General features: G+C 42.8%; 1 protein-coding gene across 2 annotated transcripts in view; it reads left to right on the top strand.

Moving 5' to 3' along the window:
* Positions 1–20,596, top strand: part of LOC137656083 (uncharacterized) — a 534,405-nt gene that overhangs the window by 92,769 nt on the left and 421,040 nt on the right. For both annotated transcript variants that reach the window (XM_068390261.1, XM_068390268.1), the window contains 2 exons: positions 2,811–2,891; positions 20,421–20,499. In XM_068390261.1, the coding sequence (XP_068246362.1) occupies positions 2,811–2,891; positions 20,421–20,499 (160 nt within the window). The remainder of the gene's footprint in view (positions 1–2,810; positions 2,892–20,420; positions 20,500–20,596) is intronic.

The following is a 20,596-nucleotide window of genomic DNA, read 5'->3' as shown; positions in this document are numbered from 1 at the left end:
AGTCTACACACACTACCAAAAAAAAGGGATTTTGACGAAGGAAAAATCTATTTCTGGGGAGAAACCTGTGACGCCCGGTGAAAAGGGTCCTTCTTTACACTTTTCTAATATAAACCTTCCAAATATACTAGAGAAAGATAAAAGCATGGAATGCAGAGGTTACAACCCTCGCGCGAACACCTTGTTGGTGTCGTGTATTTAACAAGGGCGTGTGTAAACCACTATTCACAGGCTGTCTTCCATTTAGATAATCCCTTCATCAAAGGGGAGGGCCGTGACAGGCCCTAGAGAATACAGTTGGACTACTCCACCGACACCTACTACTCGCGCTCTCAAAGACTAAAATAAATCACTTAACACTGTAACACCAATCATATTCCATAACCCAGCAAAAAATAATCAAAACTTAGTACCAAACCATAAGATAAAACTCTTAAATGCTTAATATACGTTTGTGTGTGGCCACCGTCGTCCACACACTGGCAACAGTCCTTATATCCCACTGCCGCAACTTTGTGGCAAACAATATCGTACAGCCGATTCGACTGTGCAATCACTTAAGCGGTGTTCATCATCATCATCATTGTACGGTCTGGGTCGTCATCATCAAGCTATTCATATATACACGGTTGGCAAGCAACACCTTTAAGGCCAAAATTAAACTCCAAAGGACTCTAAAGGAGGAATTACGGCACTAATACAAAAATCACTTCCAAGCCGGCTGGTTGATGAACGAAAAAAATAATCCAGCATTCAGGACACAACTGACTCCTGCTACAGTCAAATAGAAAATGCTTTACTAACATACGCTATTACCCTCAATTGCTCTTCTCCATTTACTCTTTGCATTTGAACCAAACAACCACCCATACTAACCACATTCATCACCACCCTAACCTAGCTAAAAACGTAAACAAACAACCTTAATTATAACAACAGTCTTTCCCACTACAAACAATCATTACACTAACTACCCCGCGTTCAGTGGCGCTCCGCGGACAATGCACACACAAACACAAGCATACCCGCACACACACACACACACTCTCTCTCTCTCTCTCTCTCTCTCTCTCTCTCTCTCTCTCTCTCTCTCTCTCTCTCTCTCTCTCTCTCTCTCTCTCTCTCTCTCTCTCAAGTGATTTGGCAAAATACAAAGCAAATAAGATAAAATTAATCCTCGTTGATGGAGCTCGTAAAAGAGCTTGAAAAACTGATAAGACCAGAGCGACCCTTTTCAATGGTTTTGAAGAAAAACTTGCCAAAGCACATTAATGAAAATAGTATCCTCACTTCCAATATAAAGAAAGATATGAAAGTAATTAAAGAAAATGAAAGTCCCATTGAAAATTCATGTCCAGAAAGCGTGGAAAAATCAAAACAGAAACTTAAAGATTTGAAATATATTCAAAAGTCATCTACTCCCATTGTAAACAATAGTACAAACCTCTCAGGCCGTGCCCTTGCCTGATTTGATGGAGGTTCCACTTGAAACCAATTTACCTGGTGCAAAAACCTTGTAGCTCATGACCTGTAAATCGAAAAAGAGAGAGACCTCCATCTCTCTTGCCTCCTACCATAAGAAACATTAAAGTCATGACTCCAAATGAATATGATGTCTTGTCTGCCAATGTTTCTGATCAACTGGAAGACAAATTGAATAAATTATTAATTCAAGTTGAGGTCCACCATCCACCTCAACAATTAGATCAAAAGGACACAAAGAAAAAGACAAACACAAAACCCAATATATCATGCTTTGCGAACGGTAGTGAAAGATGGACAGTCGCATCTAGCGCCTTAGGAACTTCTCTTACTGGATTTCTTCTTCCTCCTCCAAGAGTCTCAGGACTATAGGAATCTCCATAGCCTCCGTCTGATAGGAAAACAGTTCGCCTAGATCCAGAACATAGATCCTCTAGTTCTAGAGGGAAAGTTCTAAATCCTTCTCATCTTTACTCAAACTTTCCTGTTCTAGAGGGAAAGTTTTGAAAATCCTTCTCATCTTTACTCAAACTTTCCTGCTGCCACCAACCCCAATGTAAGTCTCGGCTGCAATCCAACTGAGGTTACTGTGAGCTACAGAAGAGGCAGCCACTGCCCCACTGCTGGCAGGGTATCTACCTGTTGGCTGTTTACACCTGGTTAAAAGTTTTAACTGCCGTATTCCAGCTGCATTGTTATCCATCTATTATATTAAAGAACTCCCGTTTGTATAGTTAGGAAATATACTAGTTATTTTTTAAATTTGTTATTTTATTATGAATGTCTAAGATATCATATCATCACTAAGGACTAATCTTGGCTAATGCAGCACCAATCCAGGCAGTAAAGTATAAGCAGTGTAGGGAGTTTGTATTTTGATGACTAGAGAATTATAAAAAGATATGCGGTAATATTCTATGTATGATTCATCTATAAATGTTGAAAATTGTATACTTATTGATAAGAAATAGGCACATGCTTTAGTGTGTTTGGCACTAGGGTATTAAATTTTTGTAATAAAAGAATTTAACCTCACTCTGTTATTTTAAGTGAGCTAAGTTGATATCAAGATTTGTCGTAACAAAGGCAGATGAAATTAGTTACAGTACCTTTGTTTTAAAAGCACAGTTTGAGGTTGGTAATATTTCAACCTAAATTCCTATAACATTCATATAAAATTAATCTTGGAATTATCCTGCTATATGAAATGTATGATTCAATAATAATGTGTGTAATTTTCCTGTAATTATAGCTGGAAATATTAAAGCAAACTCAATAGCTTTTTCTGTTTTTTAGTGTAGGATGATAATGTATGAAATACTTCACAGGTAAATGTTCCTGCAGACATTTTTCCGCAAGTGACTGACTTAGCAAAGATGCTGAAGGTGAAAGGGCTTATTAAACTTCCAGTAAGTTGAAATAGTTTGTTTTTATTTGTTAGCATGCCTCCAATTGGTGGTGATCAGACAACACAACCAACACAGCTGCCCCACTAACATCATGCACTAGTTACTGGCTTAGTAATTCATTTAACACCATTTTCTTTACAAGTCTTAGCAATGAAAACAAATTGTGTTATGTTCATGTTTTCTCTTTGTTCACCTTTTATTTAGAGTACATATTATGCAATATAGTCAAGTTTTATTATCATTCACTTAATAATTGAATATTTACAGACATGGGCAAAGCAAAAAATTTGATGATAATTCTATTTTTTTCATAAGATAAATTTGATAAAATGTACCCAATACCCAGGCTACTAATGAAGTTATATACAGTGGAACCTCTACATACGAACGTATCTACATCCGAATTTTCCAACATACGAAGTAAAATTCGAGCAATTTTTTGACTCTACACTCGAATTTTATTTCGACACACGAAGTAAGCAATTTTCGTCGTACCGGTTGTATCCAAATTTTTCAATATTAAACTTAGCCGGTGATCATATAGCTGTCAGCTCTGCTGCCCGACAGAAAAACCTAAGGACAAAATACGCCAGCGATCGCTATACAGGCGGGGGTGTACATCAACTGCGCCATCTGTCAAGCAGGTACTCAAGTACTCCATGTCAACACAGAACCAATTTTCTCTCTGTCGTGCCACTGGCAAGACCTACTAAATACGCTGTTACTAACTGGATTTGTTTTCACAACTATTTGGTGAAGTACACTATTCCAGTTTTGAGCTTTCGCTATGCAGGGGTTTTATCTTCATCTCAAAACTTGAACTCGTTTTGGATAGATTTAATTATGGTGACAAAGAGAGTATGGACTCTCTTTCACTTTTAAATGGCCGACCCTTCCCTTAGACGGAAGTGTGTTTAGGTTTTTAGTAATTTTGCTTAACACGTTATAGATCTATATATTTTATATCTCTCCGCCTTTATTAGGCCTCTTCGATTAACTTTCCATTCATTATAAACATATAAAAATAAATTTTTATGTTTTGTTTATATGCGACCTTTCCTGATAGTAGGCGGTCCTAACTTGGAACCGAAGTTAATCAACGTTGAGCCCGTTATATCGTATTTAGCCTTTAAAAAATTTAAAACTTTTTAAATTTAATGTTTTATGAAAGAATTTCTTTGATAGTCTCGTACTGTTTTCAAAGATGAACTAACGTTTAGTTTTTTAGACTACGCAGTTGTTGACGTTCAGGACGTTCAACATGCGCTCTATCGTTACGATAGAGAGAGAGTGTATCACGGTTTCACTTTGCAGTAAGAGTAAACCGATTCTGACGTTTCGTTCATTCTTTCTTAGCTTAAATGGTTTAAATTCTAAATTAAAGGAACTTTTTATTTGGAAAACCTTTCAGTTTTTTCCTTTAGCCAAATAACATGTTTTGACGATATATAATTGGGCTCTTCTCTCAGGTGCGAAATCAAGAGAGAAAGAGAGAGAGAGATAGAGACGGAGGGAGAGAGAGGAGAAAAAACGTTCCGTTCAAGCGGGTAACGTTGTTCTCGTGTTACTCTCCTCCCTAGTCGCTGTACGGGGAAGAAGGTAAAACGTTTCTAGGGTTTTATTCTTGTCCCCAGGCTATGTGCGGTGAGAGATTGTAAACGTAGTTTATTTGAACTAGTGTTTAGTCTCTTTCCCAGCCACTGAATTCTTTATCTTTATATATGTTTTCTGTTGCATTATACGACTGTTTTCGCAATTACTACCTTTTAATGAAGGGTAGGATTGCGTGTTTCAGGTAGAAATCAGTAAAAGTTTCGATTTCAGTGAAATAAGTGCAAAACAGAAAATCGAAGTGATAAAGTGATATGCGCAAAGTATTACAGTGTTGCGTCCGAGGGTTCGTCTGTTCGTGCCTGTCGTTCACCTAGTCCGGGACCTCTTGCAAGCTCCCAAGCCCAGGGGAGAAGTAATGTCGAACGACTTATGGGTTCGTCAGGCCTTGATCAACGAACAGACGTTTTCCCTCCGTGGTTTCGGGCGTATCTACCCAAGATCGCCCCACCCACACAAAGACGAGAGAGCCCATTTACTTCTCGTCTGCGGAAGAGGTTTCTCGTAAGAAACCTTGGACCAAGGTCTCGCAGCTTATTAAGCGCAAGTCGGTCCCTTCCGCGCAAGTCCAACGGCCCAGGTGTAGCCACTGGGTCAGTTCGGACTCGCTGCAGTCTTCCGATGACTGCACACCTCCTAAGAGAGGCAAAGCGGTACCGCAACAGGCAGTAACACCGTCTGTTGCCGCACCTACTGCTGTAGACCCTAAGTGGTCTTTGCTACAGTCTATGCAGACACAGTTAGCATCTTTTATGCAGGAGTATCGTGCGGAGAAGGTTGACGCTGCACCCGTTAGCCTACAACCAACCACGGTTGTGCGTACAGTAGACGCTGACGCTACCTGCTCCCGCACTCCGCCTGTGAGAGTTCCACCACCCATGCGCAGTGTACCCTGCCAGCCGCACGTTGACGTTCACAGACGCACGCTACCCTCCGTTGACGTTCGCGAGTTACCACAACACAGGAGGGTGGAGTTAAGTTGCTTTGTTTTGACGCTGTGCTTCAACCTCCGCAACCCACTGTGGTTACCGCTACTCGCCCGCAGCAGACTAGTCAGTCAGGAGTAGAGGCTTCCCCACACAGCTATGGTTGTTGCCAGCTCACAGACTGTCAAGCAGTTACATGACGTTGCCTTCTGGTCTGCTTCTAATGCACCAGTGCTGTATGTCCTCACGCACCTGTTGTGGTTGACAGTTCAGTTTTTGACAGTTCACAGACTGTCAAGCAGTTACATAACGTTGCCTTCTGGTCTGCTGCTAATGCACCAGTGAGACCCTCACTGAGAATACCTAGCTTTTCTCGGACAAGGTTCCTGTAGATGAGAAAGTGCTGTTCTCCCTCCTACTGATATTCCTTTGAGGACTCTGTCATTTGGAGAGGAGCCTTAAGCTGCTTAGCCTCCTATGGACTTTAATTAAATCATGATGATTTTTTAAGGATCTTCGTCCGGATCTTGTAACTGCTGCTCCTCGTTCGCCTAACGTCAGTACTTACACTAGGCCTAGCTACTTCGAAGCCGTTGTTGTTAAGCTAGTGCTCTCTCGCTCTCCTAGAGAGCGTTACGTTGGCTAGGCGACTGGTTTTTGCACCAGGAGGAGTTTTAGGGATACAGCCTTTGATTTCCCTTCTTTTAAACTGGCTTATAGAGCGAGAGTCTGATAGGACACGAGAGAAGTTCTCGGCTTTGGAGTTCATGCCTCTGCCCAGGTAGACTTCTCAATTCTGGTAGACTCGCCCTGGCGCCTAGCCAGGAGACGCTCCAAGTTGTTTACAGGTCAACTTCTCAACTTTTGTCGAGCCTTTGAAGTTTTGCTGTACTATTATGTCACACATAACAAGGCTTCCAGGGATGGTAAATGGTTCCGCCTCAGTCGCTAACCCCGTCTGTTGCCACACCTGCTCCCGTAGACCCTAAATGGGCTTTGCTGCAAGACATGCAGTCCAAGCTTGTGTCCTTAATAGAGGACTTAAATACGGAGAAGAACCTTCTGGCCAACAACCTTCCAACCGGTTGGTTGTGCGCCCTGTTGACGCTGAGGTATCCTACTCGCGTCTGCCAGTTGAGGTGGTTCCTCCACCGATGCGACTCAGTGTGGGTTGCCAGTTGCACGTTGACGTTAAGCGACGCTCGGAGGTGGTTGTTGACGTTCAGTGTTTCACTAGGAAGACGTTCAACAACCAGCAGAGGTGACTTGTTGTGACGCAGTGCGTCAACCTCAGCAACCCGGTAGGGTGTCGACTGCACAACCCAGACAGTCTAGACAGTTTCGGGTTGACGCTGTACTTCCTCGCGCACCCATGGTTGTTGACAGTTCACAGACTGTGCAGCAGTACCATGATATTGCGTCCGGCTCCGTCACGCATCCACCAGTGCGACCGGATTCAGCGAGTCAGACGTTGCCCACTCCGTTGCCGTTTCCTCATCAGTTTCGGATGAGGAACCCTCTGATGAGGACGTTGCTGAACAAGACGATCAACCCCCAGCCCTGCTATCCATCCAGAAGATGCTGAAGAAGGAACGCTGCCCAGTCAGGCTGTGGATGAGTCTGGTAAGGACACTGTCATCCGTGGATCAATTTGTGTCACTAGGAAGACTACACCTCCGTCCTCTTCTATACCATCTAGCTTTTCACTGGAAAAAGGACAAGACGCTAGAAGCGGTCTCGATCCCGGTTTCCGGAAAGATAAAGTCTTGTCTGACTTGGTGAAAGGACTATATCAACCTTAGAGAGGGTCTTCCCCTGACTGTTCAGACTCCCAACCACGTTCTCTTCTCGGACGCATCGGACGTAGGCTGGGGTGCGACATTAGACGGTAGGGAATGCTCGGGATTATGGAACTCGAGTCAAAGGACAATGCATTTCAACTGCAAGAATCTACTGGCAGTACGTCTGACCTGGAAAAGCTTCAGGTCTCTCCTTCAAGGCAAAGTGGTGGAGGTGAACTCGGACAACACCACGGCTTTGGCGTACATCTCCAAGCAAGGAGGGACCTACTCTCTGACATGGTACGAGATCGCAAGGGACCTCCTCACCTGGTCAAAAGGTCTAGACATTTCACTAGTAACGAGGTTCATCCAAGGCAACTTGAATGTCATGGCAGATTGTCTCAGTCGGAAGGGACAAATAATTCCAACAGAATGGACCCTCCACAAGGATGTATGCAAGAGACTTTGGGCCACCTGGGGCCAGCCAACCATAGATCTCTTCGCAACCTCGATGACCAAGAGGCTCCCAATATTTTGCTCACCAATCCCGGACCCAGCAGCAGTTCATATAGATGCCTTTCTACTAGATTGGTCACATCTAGATCTATATGCATTCCCTCCGTTCAAGATTGTCAACAAGGTACTGCAGAAGTTCGCCTCTCACGAAGGGACAAGGTTGACGCTAGTTGCTTCCCTCTGGCCCGCGAGAGAATGGCTCACCGAGGTACTTCGATGGCTAGTAGACGTTCCCAGAACACTTCCCCTAAGGGTGGACCTTCTACGTCAGCCACGCGTAAAGAAGGTACACCAAGGCCTCCACGCTCTTCGTCTGACTGCCTTCAGACTATCGAAAGACTCTCGAGAGCTAGAGGCTTTTCGAAGGAGGAAACCAGAGCGATTGCTAGAGCAAGGAGAACATCCACCCTTAGAGTCTACCAATCGAAGTGGGAAATCTTCCGAAACTGGTGCAAGTCAGTATCCGTATCCTCGACCAGTACCTCTGTAACTCAAATAGCTGACTTTCTCTTATATCTGAGGAAAGAACGATCTCTTTCAGCTCCCACTATCAAGGGTTACAGAAGCATGTTGGCATCAGTCTTCCGTCACAGAGGCTTAGATCTTTCCAACAATAAAGATCTACAGGACCTCCTTAAGTCTTTTGAGACCACGAAGGAGCGTCGTTTGGTTACACCTGGTTGGAATTTAGACGTGGTACTAAGATTCCTTATGTCAGACAGGTTCGAACCGCTACAATCAGCCTCCCTGAAAGATCTCACCTTTAAGACTCTTTTCCTGATATGCTTAGCCACAGCTAAAAGAGTCAGTGAGATTCATGCCTTCAGCAAGAACATCGGATTCTCATCCGAAAAGGCTACATGTTCTACAACTTGGTTTTCTAGCCAAACACGAGCTGCCTTCTCGGCCTTGACCAATATCGTTTGATATTCCAAACTTATCGTATGGTTGGAAATGAACTAGAAAGAGTTTTATGTCCTGTAAGAGCTCTTAAGTCCTATTTAAAAACCTTTACGAGGCCCGTCTGAAGCTTTATGGTGTTCAGTTAAGAATCCATCTTTGCCTATGTCAAAGAATGCTTTATCCTATTTTATCAGATTGTTAATACGAGAAGCTCATTCCCATCTGAATGAGGAAGACCAAGCTTTGCTGAAGGTAAGGACACACGAAGTTAGAGCTGTCGCAACTTCCGTGGCCTTTAAACAAAATAGATCTCTGCAAAGTATATTCGACGCAACCTATTGGAAAAGCAAATCAGTGTTCGCGTCTTTTTATCTTAAGAATGTCCAGTCTCTTTACGAGAACTGCTACACTCTGGGACCATTCGTAGCAACGAGTGCAGTAGTGGGTGAGGGCTCAACCACTACAATTCCCTAATTCCATAACCTTTTTTTTAATCTTTCTCTTGAAATGTTTTATTATTGTTTTTGGGTTGTCCGGAAGGCTAAGAAGCCTTTCGCATCCTACTTGATTTGGCGGGTGGTCAAAGTCATTTCTTGAGAAGCGCCTAGATTAGAGGTTTTGATGAGGTCCTTTAGTATGGGTTGCAACCCTTCATACTTCAGCTCCTAGGAGTCGCTCAGCATCCTATGAGGATCGCGAGGCTCAGTAAGGAAGACGTACTTAAAAAGGCAGAGTAATTGTTCAAGTCGACTTCCTTACCAGGTACTTATTTATTTTATGTTTGTTATTTTGAATAACTGCTAAAATGAAATACGGAATACTTAGCTCATAATAATGTCAACATGTAATGCTGGTCTCTACCCACCCCCCTGGGTGTGAATCAGCTATATGATCACCGGCTAAGTTTAATATTGAAAAATGTTATTTTCATTAGTAAAATAAATTTTTGAATATACTTACCCGGTGATCATAGATTAAAGGACCCTCCCTTCCTCCCCAATAGAGACCCAGTGGGCCGAGGAGAAAATTGGTTCTGTGTTGACATGGAGTACTTGAGTACCTGCTTGACAGATGGCGCAGTTGATGTACACCCCCGCCTGTATAGCGATCGCTGGCGTATTTTGTCCTTAGGTTTTTCTGTCGGGCAGCAGAGCTGACAGCTATATGATCACCGGGTAAGTATATTCAAAAATTTATTTTACTAATGAAAATAACATTTTTCGACGCGAAGTACAATTCGAACACGTTCCTACTCTACACCCAAATTTTTTTTCGACACCCGAAGGAAACAATACCCGTACGCGTAGGTGGTACTCATAGCGCCGGATGTATTTTTTATTTCCGCCGATAGAAGGCACCACTTCGACCTCGGAGGGACCCTCAATTAGCGTGGCTTGGGTCATTCCTCTGTTCTCGTCGGCTTCGTGTGGTTGTGCGCTGTGCGTTCTGCTATTACTGTTTTACTGTAATCGTGATTTTTTACGTGCATCCTTTTACGGTAATTTACGTAAAGCATGGGTCCTAAAAGGATTAGTTTTGCAAGTGGTAGTGGTGAGAAAAGGAAGAAGGAAATGCTTTCTTTAGACGTAAAGCAAGAAATTATTGAAAAACATGAGCATGGCGTCCGCGTGAGTGAACTTGCTAAAGAATATGGCCGTAATATGTCGACGATCTCGACAATCTTGAAACAGAAGGAAGCCATTAAAGCAGTGAAACCTTCTAAGGGGATCACCATCATTTCAAAACGTCGTAGCCCTATCATAGAAGAGATGGAACGACTTCTGCTAATCTGGATCAAGGACAGAGAGATTGTTGGCGACACCATCACCGAAACCATCATCTGCGAGAAGGCGCACGCCATCTTCACGGACTTGAAGGAGGAGAGCTCTGGGGGTGATGCTGGGGAGAGTTCAACCGAACCTTCCTCAGACGATTTCAAGGCATCTCGTGCCTGGTTTGAGAAATTTAAGAAACGGTCCGGGATTCATTCAGTTGTTCGCCACGGAGAGGCTGCTAGTGCAGACACAAAGGCTGCAGCTGACTTTGTGAAGAGCTTTGAAAGGATCGTGCAGGAAGAAGGCTACGTAGAGCAGCAGGTGTTTAATTGTGATGAAACCGGGCTGTTTTGGAAGAAGATGCCCAGTCAAACCTACATCACCGCCGAAGAGAAGAAATTGCCTGGGCATAAGCCAATGAAGGATCAGTTGACTCTTGCCCTATGTGCCAACGCTAGCGGGGACTTTAAAGTCAAGCCCTTACTGGTTTACCATTCGGAGAACCCTAGGGCCTTTAAAGGCACAGAATGTGGATAAGGACCAGCTTCATGTTTTCTGGCGATCCAACTCGAAGGCCTGGGTCCAATGGGTTAACCAAGTTTTCGGCCCTTCTGTGAAGAAGTATCTTCATGAGCAGAAATTGCCTTTAAAGTGCCTTCTATGCCTTGACAATGCACCCGCTCACCCCCCCCCCTCCCCCCCGGACTTGAAGATGATATGTTCGATGAATTCAAGTTCATAAAGGTGCTGCATCTTCCACCGAATACCACCTCTATCCTCCAGCCCATGGACCAGCAAGTCATCTCGAATTTCAAGAAGCTCTACACCAAGCACCTATTCAAGCAGTGCTTTAATGTCACGCAAAGCATAAACTTAACTTTGCGTGAATTTTGGAAAAGCCACTTCAACATCGTGCACTGCTTGAAGATCATAGATCAGGCTTGGGTGGGATTAACTCGACGAACCCTCAATTCTGCCTGGAAGAAGCTGTGGCCTGATGCAGTTTCTCCCCAAGATTTCGAAGGTTTTGACCCCGAACCTGATCCCGTGGTGGGTGCAGCGGAAGATGTAGAGGAAATCGTCTCCCTTGGCAAGTCCATGGGTCTGGAGGTCGACGCAGATGACATCACGGAACTCGTCACCGAACATGACGACGAACTTACCACAGAGGAGCTCAAGGAACTCCATGCTATGTCTGAGCACATGAGTGATGACGAGGAAGGGATCGAGGAGGTAGAACATGTGTTAGGTTCGGCGCAAATAAAAGAGGTGTTAGGAAAATATCAAGATGTGGTCGACTTCATCGACAAATACCACCCAAAAAAATTGCAGGTTTGCCGTGTAGTTGCGCAGTTCGATGATGTTTGCCTAACTAATTTTCGAAACATTCTGAAAAGCCGTACTAAGCAACTTTCTATCGATAGCTTCTTTAAAAAAACTACGAAGCGAACTCGTGTTGAAGAGGATGGAAGTGGTTCAAAGAAAACAGCAAAGAGTGAAGAGAAAAAAATTCAATCAATTTTAAGTGGAGAGAGTGAAAGTGATTCAAATTAATCATCAAAAAGAAAAAAAGAAAATATAAAATATAAAAATAAAAAAAATAAATAAGCTAAGTTAGGTTAAAGTTCACTTGGTGTAAGTTAGAATAAATTACGGTAGTGTACGTTTATCGTAGTTAACCTCTCTACCTCCTCGCTGCCCGTCCGTCTCCTCTCTGCGTAGCAAGACCAACAACACCTGCGCTGGACTTTCTAAGGTAAAGTGACGCTAAAAACCCGTTTCTTATTTATCATTTTTTGATAATTATTCTTTTTTACATGTCTATTATCTAATTTAGTGTGCATTATTGTCATGTGTAATTATGTGTAGTAATTTATTAAGGAGTTATCATAGGTTTTTGGGCTCAACCACGGATTAATCCTATTTCAATGTATTCTTATGGGAAAATTCGTTTCGACATCCGAACATTTTCTACATCCGAAGTCGGCTGTGGAACGGATTAAATTTTTATGTAGAGGTATCACTGTATTCTTTATTTTCAGCTCTACTATGCCTAAAAGAAAGGACATAAATCCAACATTAGAAGGAAATAGATAACTTACTGAGGTCAGTCATTTAGTTAGAGTAGTTATGAGAGGATAGAAAGAAAGTTTTCCCTGTGTGGTTAGGCATCTGGTAGTCTACAGCCTCAGCTGTGAATGCTCTCCATGATCGTAATGGCTTATTGAATCCATCAGTCCTTCAATACTCCCTTGTCCAAACCTTTACCTTTGCTAAGTTTCTCAAAATTTTCAGTAGATATGATTTCTAACAGTTGGGTACTGAAGCTCCCAGACAAAGAAGAGAGGTTAGATCCATTTTGTGTTTAATGGTTATTTTCCCAATGTAATTTATTTTGAAGCGATACCCTTCTTCCTAGGAAGATAAAACATCCTGGAAGTTATGTGAAGGAAATAACAAGATGCATCCTAACAAATAGTATCTTCTTTGAAAAGTATTTCTAGGGGTATGAAATGGGGATGACAAAAATGCAGGCATATATGCATCATCTATTATTATAGTAAAAAGAGGGTTTTGTTCAACAATTGTGGGTTCTCTAGCATGAGAAGTGGATGCCATGTTACAGGATTGCTTGAATCCAGATCAGTACACTTTTCCCCAGTTTGCCATGATTTTGACAGGTGATAAACTAGTTCAGGACTAGACAGTACAGCAGGATGACACTGGTGGCCCCTTATTGGCTGCAAAGAGAGTGGAAAATCATTGGATAAGTTTATGAAAGTCAGTAGAATGCTCATTTTTATTTATGCTAGTCTAAAAAGTGGCCAGTAATTAGGATTAGTTTGGATGATGTAAAATTTTGCATACCATTTTTCTTAAAAGAATATGTCCTCAAGATGATGATATCTCCTTTGCTAAAATTTGGAGCTAACATGATATTAAGAATACTTGCTTTTGCAGTACATATACTAATTTTACAGAAAAATATTTATGAGGCAGAGTTATAATTAGCTAAACTCTTCTCTTGGGAAGAAACTATCCATTTCAGCTATTAATGGTTTTTAGTTCCAAAGCTTCATATTGCATTCAAACTATTAGAGTTGGTTTTATCTGTTTCTGGTATTATTCCAGATATATTCAGGTCCTTTACTATTGAAAACCTCCAGTCATCATCATCTCCTCCTACACCTGTTGATGCAAAGAGCCTCAGTTGTAGATTTTGCCAGTCATTTCTATCTCGAGCTTTTAATTCAATACTTCTTCATTCATTATCTACTTTATGCTTCATAGTCCTCAGCCATATAGGCCTGGGTCTTCCAACTCTTCTAGTGCCTTGTGGAGCCTGGTTAAACGTTTGGTGAATTAATCTCTCTTGGGGAGCACTAAGAGCATGCCAAAACCATCCCCATCAACCCCTCACCCTGATCTCATTCACATTTTGCACAAGTAATCTCTCTTATAGCTTCTTATCTAATCCTGTCCTGCCATTTAACTCCCAATATCCTTCTTAGAGTTTTGTTCTCAAATTTACTAAATCTGTTGGAGATTGTTTCATTGTTATATCATGACTCGTGTCCATGCAGTAACATCGATCTCATTAAACTGATATATAGTCTGATTTTTATATGTAATTTCAGGCCATTTGATTTACAAATTTTACTTTGCCTTTCCATTGTCTGATTTGCTTTTTTCAATCTTTCACTAAAGTCTAATACTAAAGACCAAGTATCGGAGATCATAGTTCCTAAATACTCGCATGATTCTACCTCATTAATCCTTTCTCCTTCCAATGATATTTCATCTTGCATTGCATATTCCATTATCATCATCTCTGCCTTTCTTCTATTTATTTTCAACCCAACCTCGTGTTATATGAAATTCAGCTTGAGCCCAACCTCGTTTGATATTAGATTTATATTGATTGATTGATTGATTGATTGATTGAAGGTTTTCTGGTATCCTAACATCTAAGGTCATTGATGCCAAAAATTTATCTTGAGCCCAAGCTCATGTGATATTTCATGCATTCTGGTAAGCACGCATTGCAAATCCTGTGGTGTTCTACTAATAAGGACAGCAGCATCAGCATACTCTAAGTCAGCCAATTTCCTTTTGCCAATCCAGTCCAATCCTTCTCCTCAATCTCCAACTGTTCTACGCATTACAAAATCCATGAGGAGGATAAACAACATAGGTGACAACACATTCCCTCAAAGTACCAGTAGGGTCCCGAATTATGCGAGAATTTTGAAACACACAACTAACAGAAATAATTCCATTAGGGCCATGGCAACCAGCAACTTGCCTCTTCAAATGTGTTTACTACATATTTCCAATACTTTTTATGTACTATACTGTATATTTTTTAATAATAAATTGTTCTTGTAAATAAATCAAACATTAAACATGCTTTAAAGTTCTAATAACTTGAAAAAGGTTAAATACCGTATATTTCCCGTTTTAACACAACCTAAAATACGGAAAAATTTTAATAAGTTTGTCATATCAATTGTACAAGACAACTGGTGAATAGCAAAACCATCACTGTTTAGACTAGCTTTTGTTGTATCAATGAAAATCCAAAATTATCAAAATAAAGATTTTATATCATGCCTTTCCTAAACACGCCAAAAACCACCATAAAAAATGACAACCATTGTTTTGTTTACATTCATCAGTGATCATAACGAAGAAACTAACACATTTGCACATCTGTGTATAGGTTAGATTTTGTATCGACAGCTGTCTTACCAAGTATTGATTACTGTAATATGCTTCGGTCTCTCCACAGCACCTCAGGTGTTCACCAGTGTTTTCACCCTGATTTCGTCGTGGGGGCACAGGAACGGCTTCCGTCTCCTCCGATATCTGGACGACTGGCTGATCCTGGCAGACTCGAAGTCGACCCTCCTTCGACACCGAGACAGGCTTCTGGGACTTTGCCAAGATCTGGGGATCATGGTAAATCTCAAGAAGTCCTCTCTGCAGCCGACCCAACGACTGGTATATCTAGGCATATTATTAGACACCAATCTCCACAAAGCCTTTCCATCAGACGACAGGATAGCAAGGCTGAGGAGGGTTGCAGAGCCCTTCCTCAGGCAGGAAGAGCTTCCAGCCCAGTCATGGTTACATCTTTTAGGTCACCTAGCCTCCCTGGCCCGTCTGGTCCCGAACGGCCGTCTCAGAATGAGATCCCTGCAATGGCGGCTCAAGTCCCGGTGGAATCAGGGCTCCGATTCCCCGGACTCTCTGGTCCCTATGGGACCCACGGAACAGGCCGACCTGCGGTGGTGGCTGATCGACGGAAACCTACGAAAGGGAGTGGATCTTCTCGTCCTTCCCCCGGATTTGACACTGTTCTCGGACCTGTCAAAAGAAGGGTGGGGGTCCCACATTCTGAACCAGAGGGTCTCAGGCCTTTGGTCAGAATCAGAAAAGTACCTACACATCAACCTGCTAGAGATGAAAGCCGTGTATCTGGCCTTTCAACAGCTCCAACGGACCCTGGCGGTCCACTCCGTGGTGGTGATGAGCGACAACACCACGGTAGTGGCTTATATCAACAAGCAGGGAGGTACCTTTTCACAAGAGCTATCCCATCTTGCAGTAGAGATTCTGAGGTGGTCCGAAGTCCACTCGATAACACTATCAGCTCGCTTCATTCCTGGCAAGAGGAATGTGCTCGCCGACAGTCTGAGCAGAGCTTCGCAGATAGTGAGTAGCGAGTGGTCTTTGGATCCTCAGATAGCCAACAAAGTCCTGACTTTGTGGGGTTCCCCGACGGTGGACCTGTTTTTGACAGCCTTGAATTTCAAGCTGCCTCTGTACTGCTCCCCAGTCCCGGACCCCAAGGCTCTCTGGCAAGATGCCTTCCAACAACGGTGGGACAACATCGACTTATACGCCTTCCCACCGTTTTGTCTGATGAGAAGGGTGCTCAACAAGACCAGACTATTGGTCAACCTGTCAATGACCTTAATAGCTCCGGTATGGCATCACGCGGAATGGTTCCCGGACCTTCTGCAACTCCTAACGGAACTTCCGAGAGAACTTCCCCCATGACACAAGCTACGCTGGCAACCACATTGCAACATCTACCACAAAGCCGTAGCCTCGCTTCGGCTTCACGCCTGGAGACTATCCAGCGTCTCCTCACGGAGAGAGGCTTTTCGCAGCAGGTTGCGGAAAGAATGTCTTGACACCTGCGGAAGTCCTCCGCGGGAGTCTACCAGGCGAAGTGGAGAGTCTTCTGTGGTTGGTGTCGTGGGAGGGGTATCTCTCCACTCGATGCCACTATTCCAGCAATAGCGGAGTTCCTCGTGTATTTGCGGGAGGAAATGCGCCTGTCGGTCTCAGCAGTGAAAGGCTATCGCTCAGCCTTAAGCCTGGCCTTTAGGCTGAAAGGAGTGGACATTTCTTCCTCGCTAGAACTCTCTTTACTTATACGTAGCTATGAGCTTACCTGCCCTCAGTCGGAAGTGAGACCTCCTCCATGGAACGTGGTTCGGGTCCTCAGGGCTCTTAAGAGACCCCCCTTCGAACCATTACGCCAGGCCTCTGATCGCCACCTGACTTGGAAGACGGCTTTCCTACTTGCATTGGCCTCGGCCAAACGAGTTAGTGAACTTCATGGTCTCTCATACGACATCCCCCATTCAAGGGGATGGGGGGAGGTAACGTTCAGGTTCGTCCCTGAGTTTGTTGCCAGGACTCAGAACCCTGGAGTGCCGGACCCACGATTCGACCCCTTCAGGGTCATGAGTCTCCGTTCTGTAACAAGTGACCCAGACCATCTGCTATTATGCCCAGTGAGGAGTCTGAGGCGTTACTTGAAGAGAACAGCTGCAGTTTGTCCCCGCGTGCAGGCGTTGTTCGTAAGCACGGGAAGGACTAAGAAGAGGGTCACCAAGAACGCCATCTCGGCCTGGATTCGAAGGGTTATCCATCACGCATTGAATCCTGACCCTCCTCCGTCACGTCGCCCTAGAGCACACGACGTCAGGGGCATCGCTATGTCCCTGGCCTTTAAGAGAAACCTCTCTGTAATGCAGGTGCTACAAGTTGGGGTCTGGAAGCGTCAAATGACCTTCACAGCCCACTACCTGTAGGACGTGACCCACAGGAGCCTCGATACTTTTTCTATCGGCCCCGTGGTGGCTGCACAACAGCTGGTCTAACCTCAGGCTCCTTATTGGACAGGTAGCAGAAGGTTGAGGGCATTGTTACCCGGTCTCAGTCTGCGTGAATGAAAGAGTATGTCTGGCCCTTACTTCTTTCTTCATCCTCCCCTCTCTTGGGGAAAGCAGCATCCTGGTCTCTGCATAGCTGACCTCAACCTCTGCAGGTAAACCATGCTCCCTTGTGTTCCTAGTATTAAGTTAATACTGTCGCGTCCCCCATACCCTGACGAGGTGGTATTGGGAACGTCCTAGCCTAGAATTCCATCTAAAGGACTCCAGGTCAACTTCCTAGGACGAGTCACACTCTATTCTTCCACACACAAGCTTATGTAGGCCGCACGTTCCTTGCAGAGAACTTGTGAGGTGCAGGGACTCTTTTTCTCGAGTGCTGCTCACTCGGATTCTGAGTCCCCGGGTAAAGCCAAAGCCAGTAAGGCTGGGGACTTTCCACCCTTCCTAAGGGGTAAGTCACCCTATGTAAATAGCGTGGTTTGTATTTCGGTTACGGAACAAATGACAAATTCGGAGATAATTTGTATTTTTCCTAACCATACAAACCTTAGCTATTTACACATATTTGCCCGCCAGCCCTGTCCCCCAAGACAAGTCCTACCTCTAAGTGAAGTGAGACAATTCACCGGTGTGTGGGGGGGAGGGGTAGCAAGCTACCCCTTCCCCTACCCCCTTGCTAACTAGCGCGGTGGTAGTTAACCCTCGTTAAAAATCTAATGGCTCGTCATTTTAAGCTACGCCGAAAGTAAATAGCTAAGGTTTTTATGGTTAGGAAAAATACAAATTATCTCCGAATTTGTCATATTTAAGGGTAGACCACCATTTATGTTCCTGAGTTGTACCAGAAAGGGTTTCTTTTATGGTTAAATTGTACTCCTTTTCAGTTCAGGCATAAACTCTCTGAGCAAAAGCTCGAAGCTGAGTATAGTTGTTCCAGGTCAAATCTGATCTGTTACTCTTCCAAAGGTGATAGGCCTCCTGCTTCTCCAAATAAGCACGTCTACAATCATGATTGAACCACGGTTTGTCTTTCACTTGGTACCTTAGCACACGAGAAGGGATACGCCTATCGATTATGTTGACTAGATTCTCATTCAAAGGGACAACAGAGATCTACACTATTATATAATTGTGACCAATTCAAGCACAAAAGATCATGCAAAATCCCATTCCAGTCTGCTTGGGATTTCATATAAATTTTACAAGAATATGATATATCAGGGACAGGCTGCTCAGTCTTCACTAATAATGAAATCAAGGCATGATCAGATGTCCCGACTGGAGAACCAACCTTATTAGTTGTAACGCCAGGGGAGTCAGTGTATACGAGGTCCAAGCAATTACCAGACCTGTGAGTAGCTTCATTTATGATTTGCTCACAGCCTGATTCAGAGGCAAAGTCTAAAACTCTTAAGCCATGGCGATCGGTAGGAGAGATAGAACTTAACCACTCCCTATGGTGAGCATTAAAATCACCAACAAAGACAAAAGAAGCCTTTCTATCATCTTGTATCTTAGCCATAATGGTAAGAAGACAATCGAAGATAGAATCATCCATGTCTGGATTCCGGTAGATCGAACACAAATAAAAGTTGTTATGCCTGCCACAAACTTTTATTACCTGAATCTCATGAATCCACATTGATAGCAGGACTTATGAGAAGCAGGGTACTTGGTCCTAATATACACCGCCATTCCCCTGGCCCTAGGGATGGCATTGCGTTTCAACATTATTTGCTTCTTAAAACCACTTATAAGGAGCTCAGATGAGTGCCTTATACTATTAGAAACCAAAGTTTCTGAGCACAAAAGAATATCATACTGTCTGGATGCAACTGTAAGGTCTTGGATATTTGCATGAAGACCACGAATATTGCAATACAGAAGACGACATTGACGAACTCTAGGACGTACTGGTCACGTATTTCGCTCAATGTCTCCAGACAGCATAAGAATTTATAGAAATAAAAAAGAGACATCATACTTGAAAACTAGATTAACAAGAATTATAACAAAAACAATATGTACAGAATTATATATAAAGTGATTGATGATACCCATAGACTATAGTAAAAAGTCAGAAAAACTGGTCAACATGGAGGAGCCGATACACTATGCAAGGCTAAATGCCCTCCAGGATAGCCACTTAACCTGAAGGGAGGACAGTAAGGATGGTTTTGAGGAGAAAAAGTCAGAAAAAGGAAAAGACAACCTCTTGATAAACCACCAGGCATCCATGGCCCTTCTATTAAGCCTGCCCAACACACCATTTCAAAAAAAACAAAGAGGAAAACTTTCAACAATCAATTTCTTTTTTTTTCTCCTTTTTATAGCATCCCATTTATCATTTGATATCCATGGCTTTCTCCTTGTAATTGCATGTCCCAAAACATCACTACCAACTGACTGATATATGACACCATTCTTCATTAATTGTACACTCTTCATCTCTTTTTAAAGTCTTAAGACTGCAAATCAATTTTTACATTTAATTGCAAATATTTCTCTGTGCTCATCTTCTAGAAGCTTAGTTGTATCAAACCTAGGTACTCTTATTATATCTACATTTCTGTTTGGTGCTTTCAGTTGAAATTTTAGTGTGGCAATGAGGAGCTGGTGATCAATACTAATATCTAGACCTCTATAGCTTCTTTCATTTGTCAGACTCCTTCTCTCTTTATTAATGGCCATGTGATTATTTAATTTTCGTAATTGGCACATGGTGAAGTCTATGTATATTATCCGATGTCCTTGTGTTTTATTTTATATTTATGACCGTCGTTATTACCATAGTTTTTTTTATTTATGACTTTCTTTTCAGATGTACTGGGATTCTGTTATAAGTGGGGCTGGAGTTAAAGTTATTGAGGATGAAGAAAATTTTGGAGATGTAATTGAAGGTAAGAACATCAGTGTCTTTTTTTTTAATAATTTATTAGTAAAGAAACTAATACTCTCTTTGGAATTTCCTTTGTTTTATCTGTAATGTTTTTTTTT

This window comes from Palaemon carinicauda, chromosome 1, assembly GCF_036898095.1.
Source record: "Palaemon carinicauda isolate YSFRI2023 chromosome 1, ASM3689809v2, whole genome shotgun sequence".
Lineage (NCBI taxonomy): Eukaryota > Metazoa > Arthropoda > Malacostraca > Decapoda > Palaemonidae > Palaemon > Palaemon carinicauda.
This window is presented reverse-complemented; position numbering and strand designations above follow the sequence as displayed.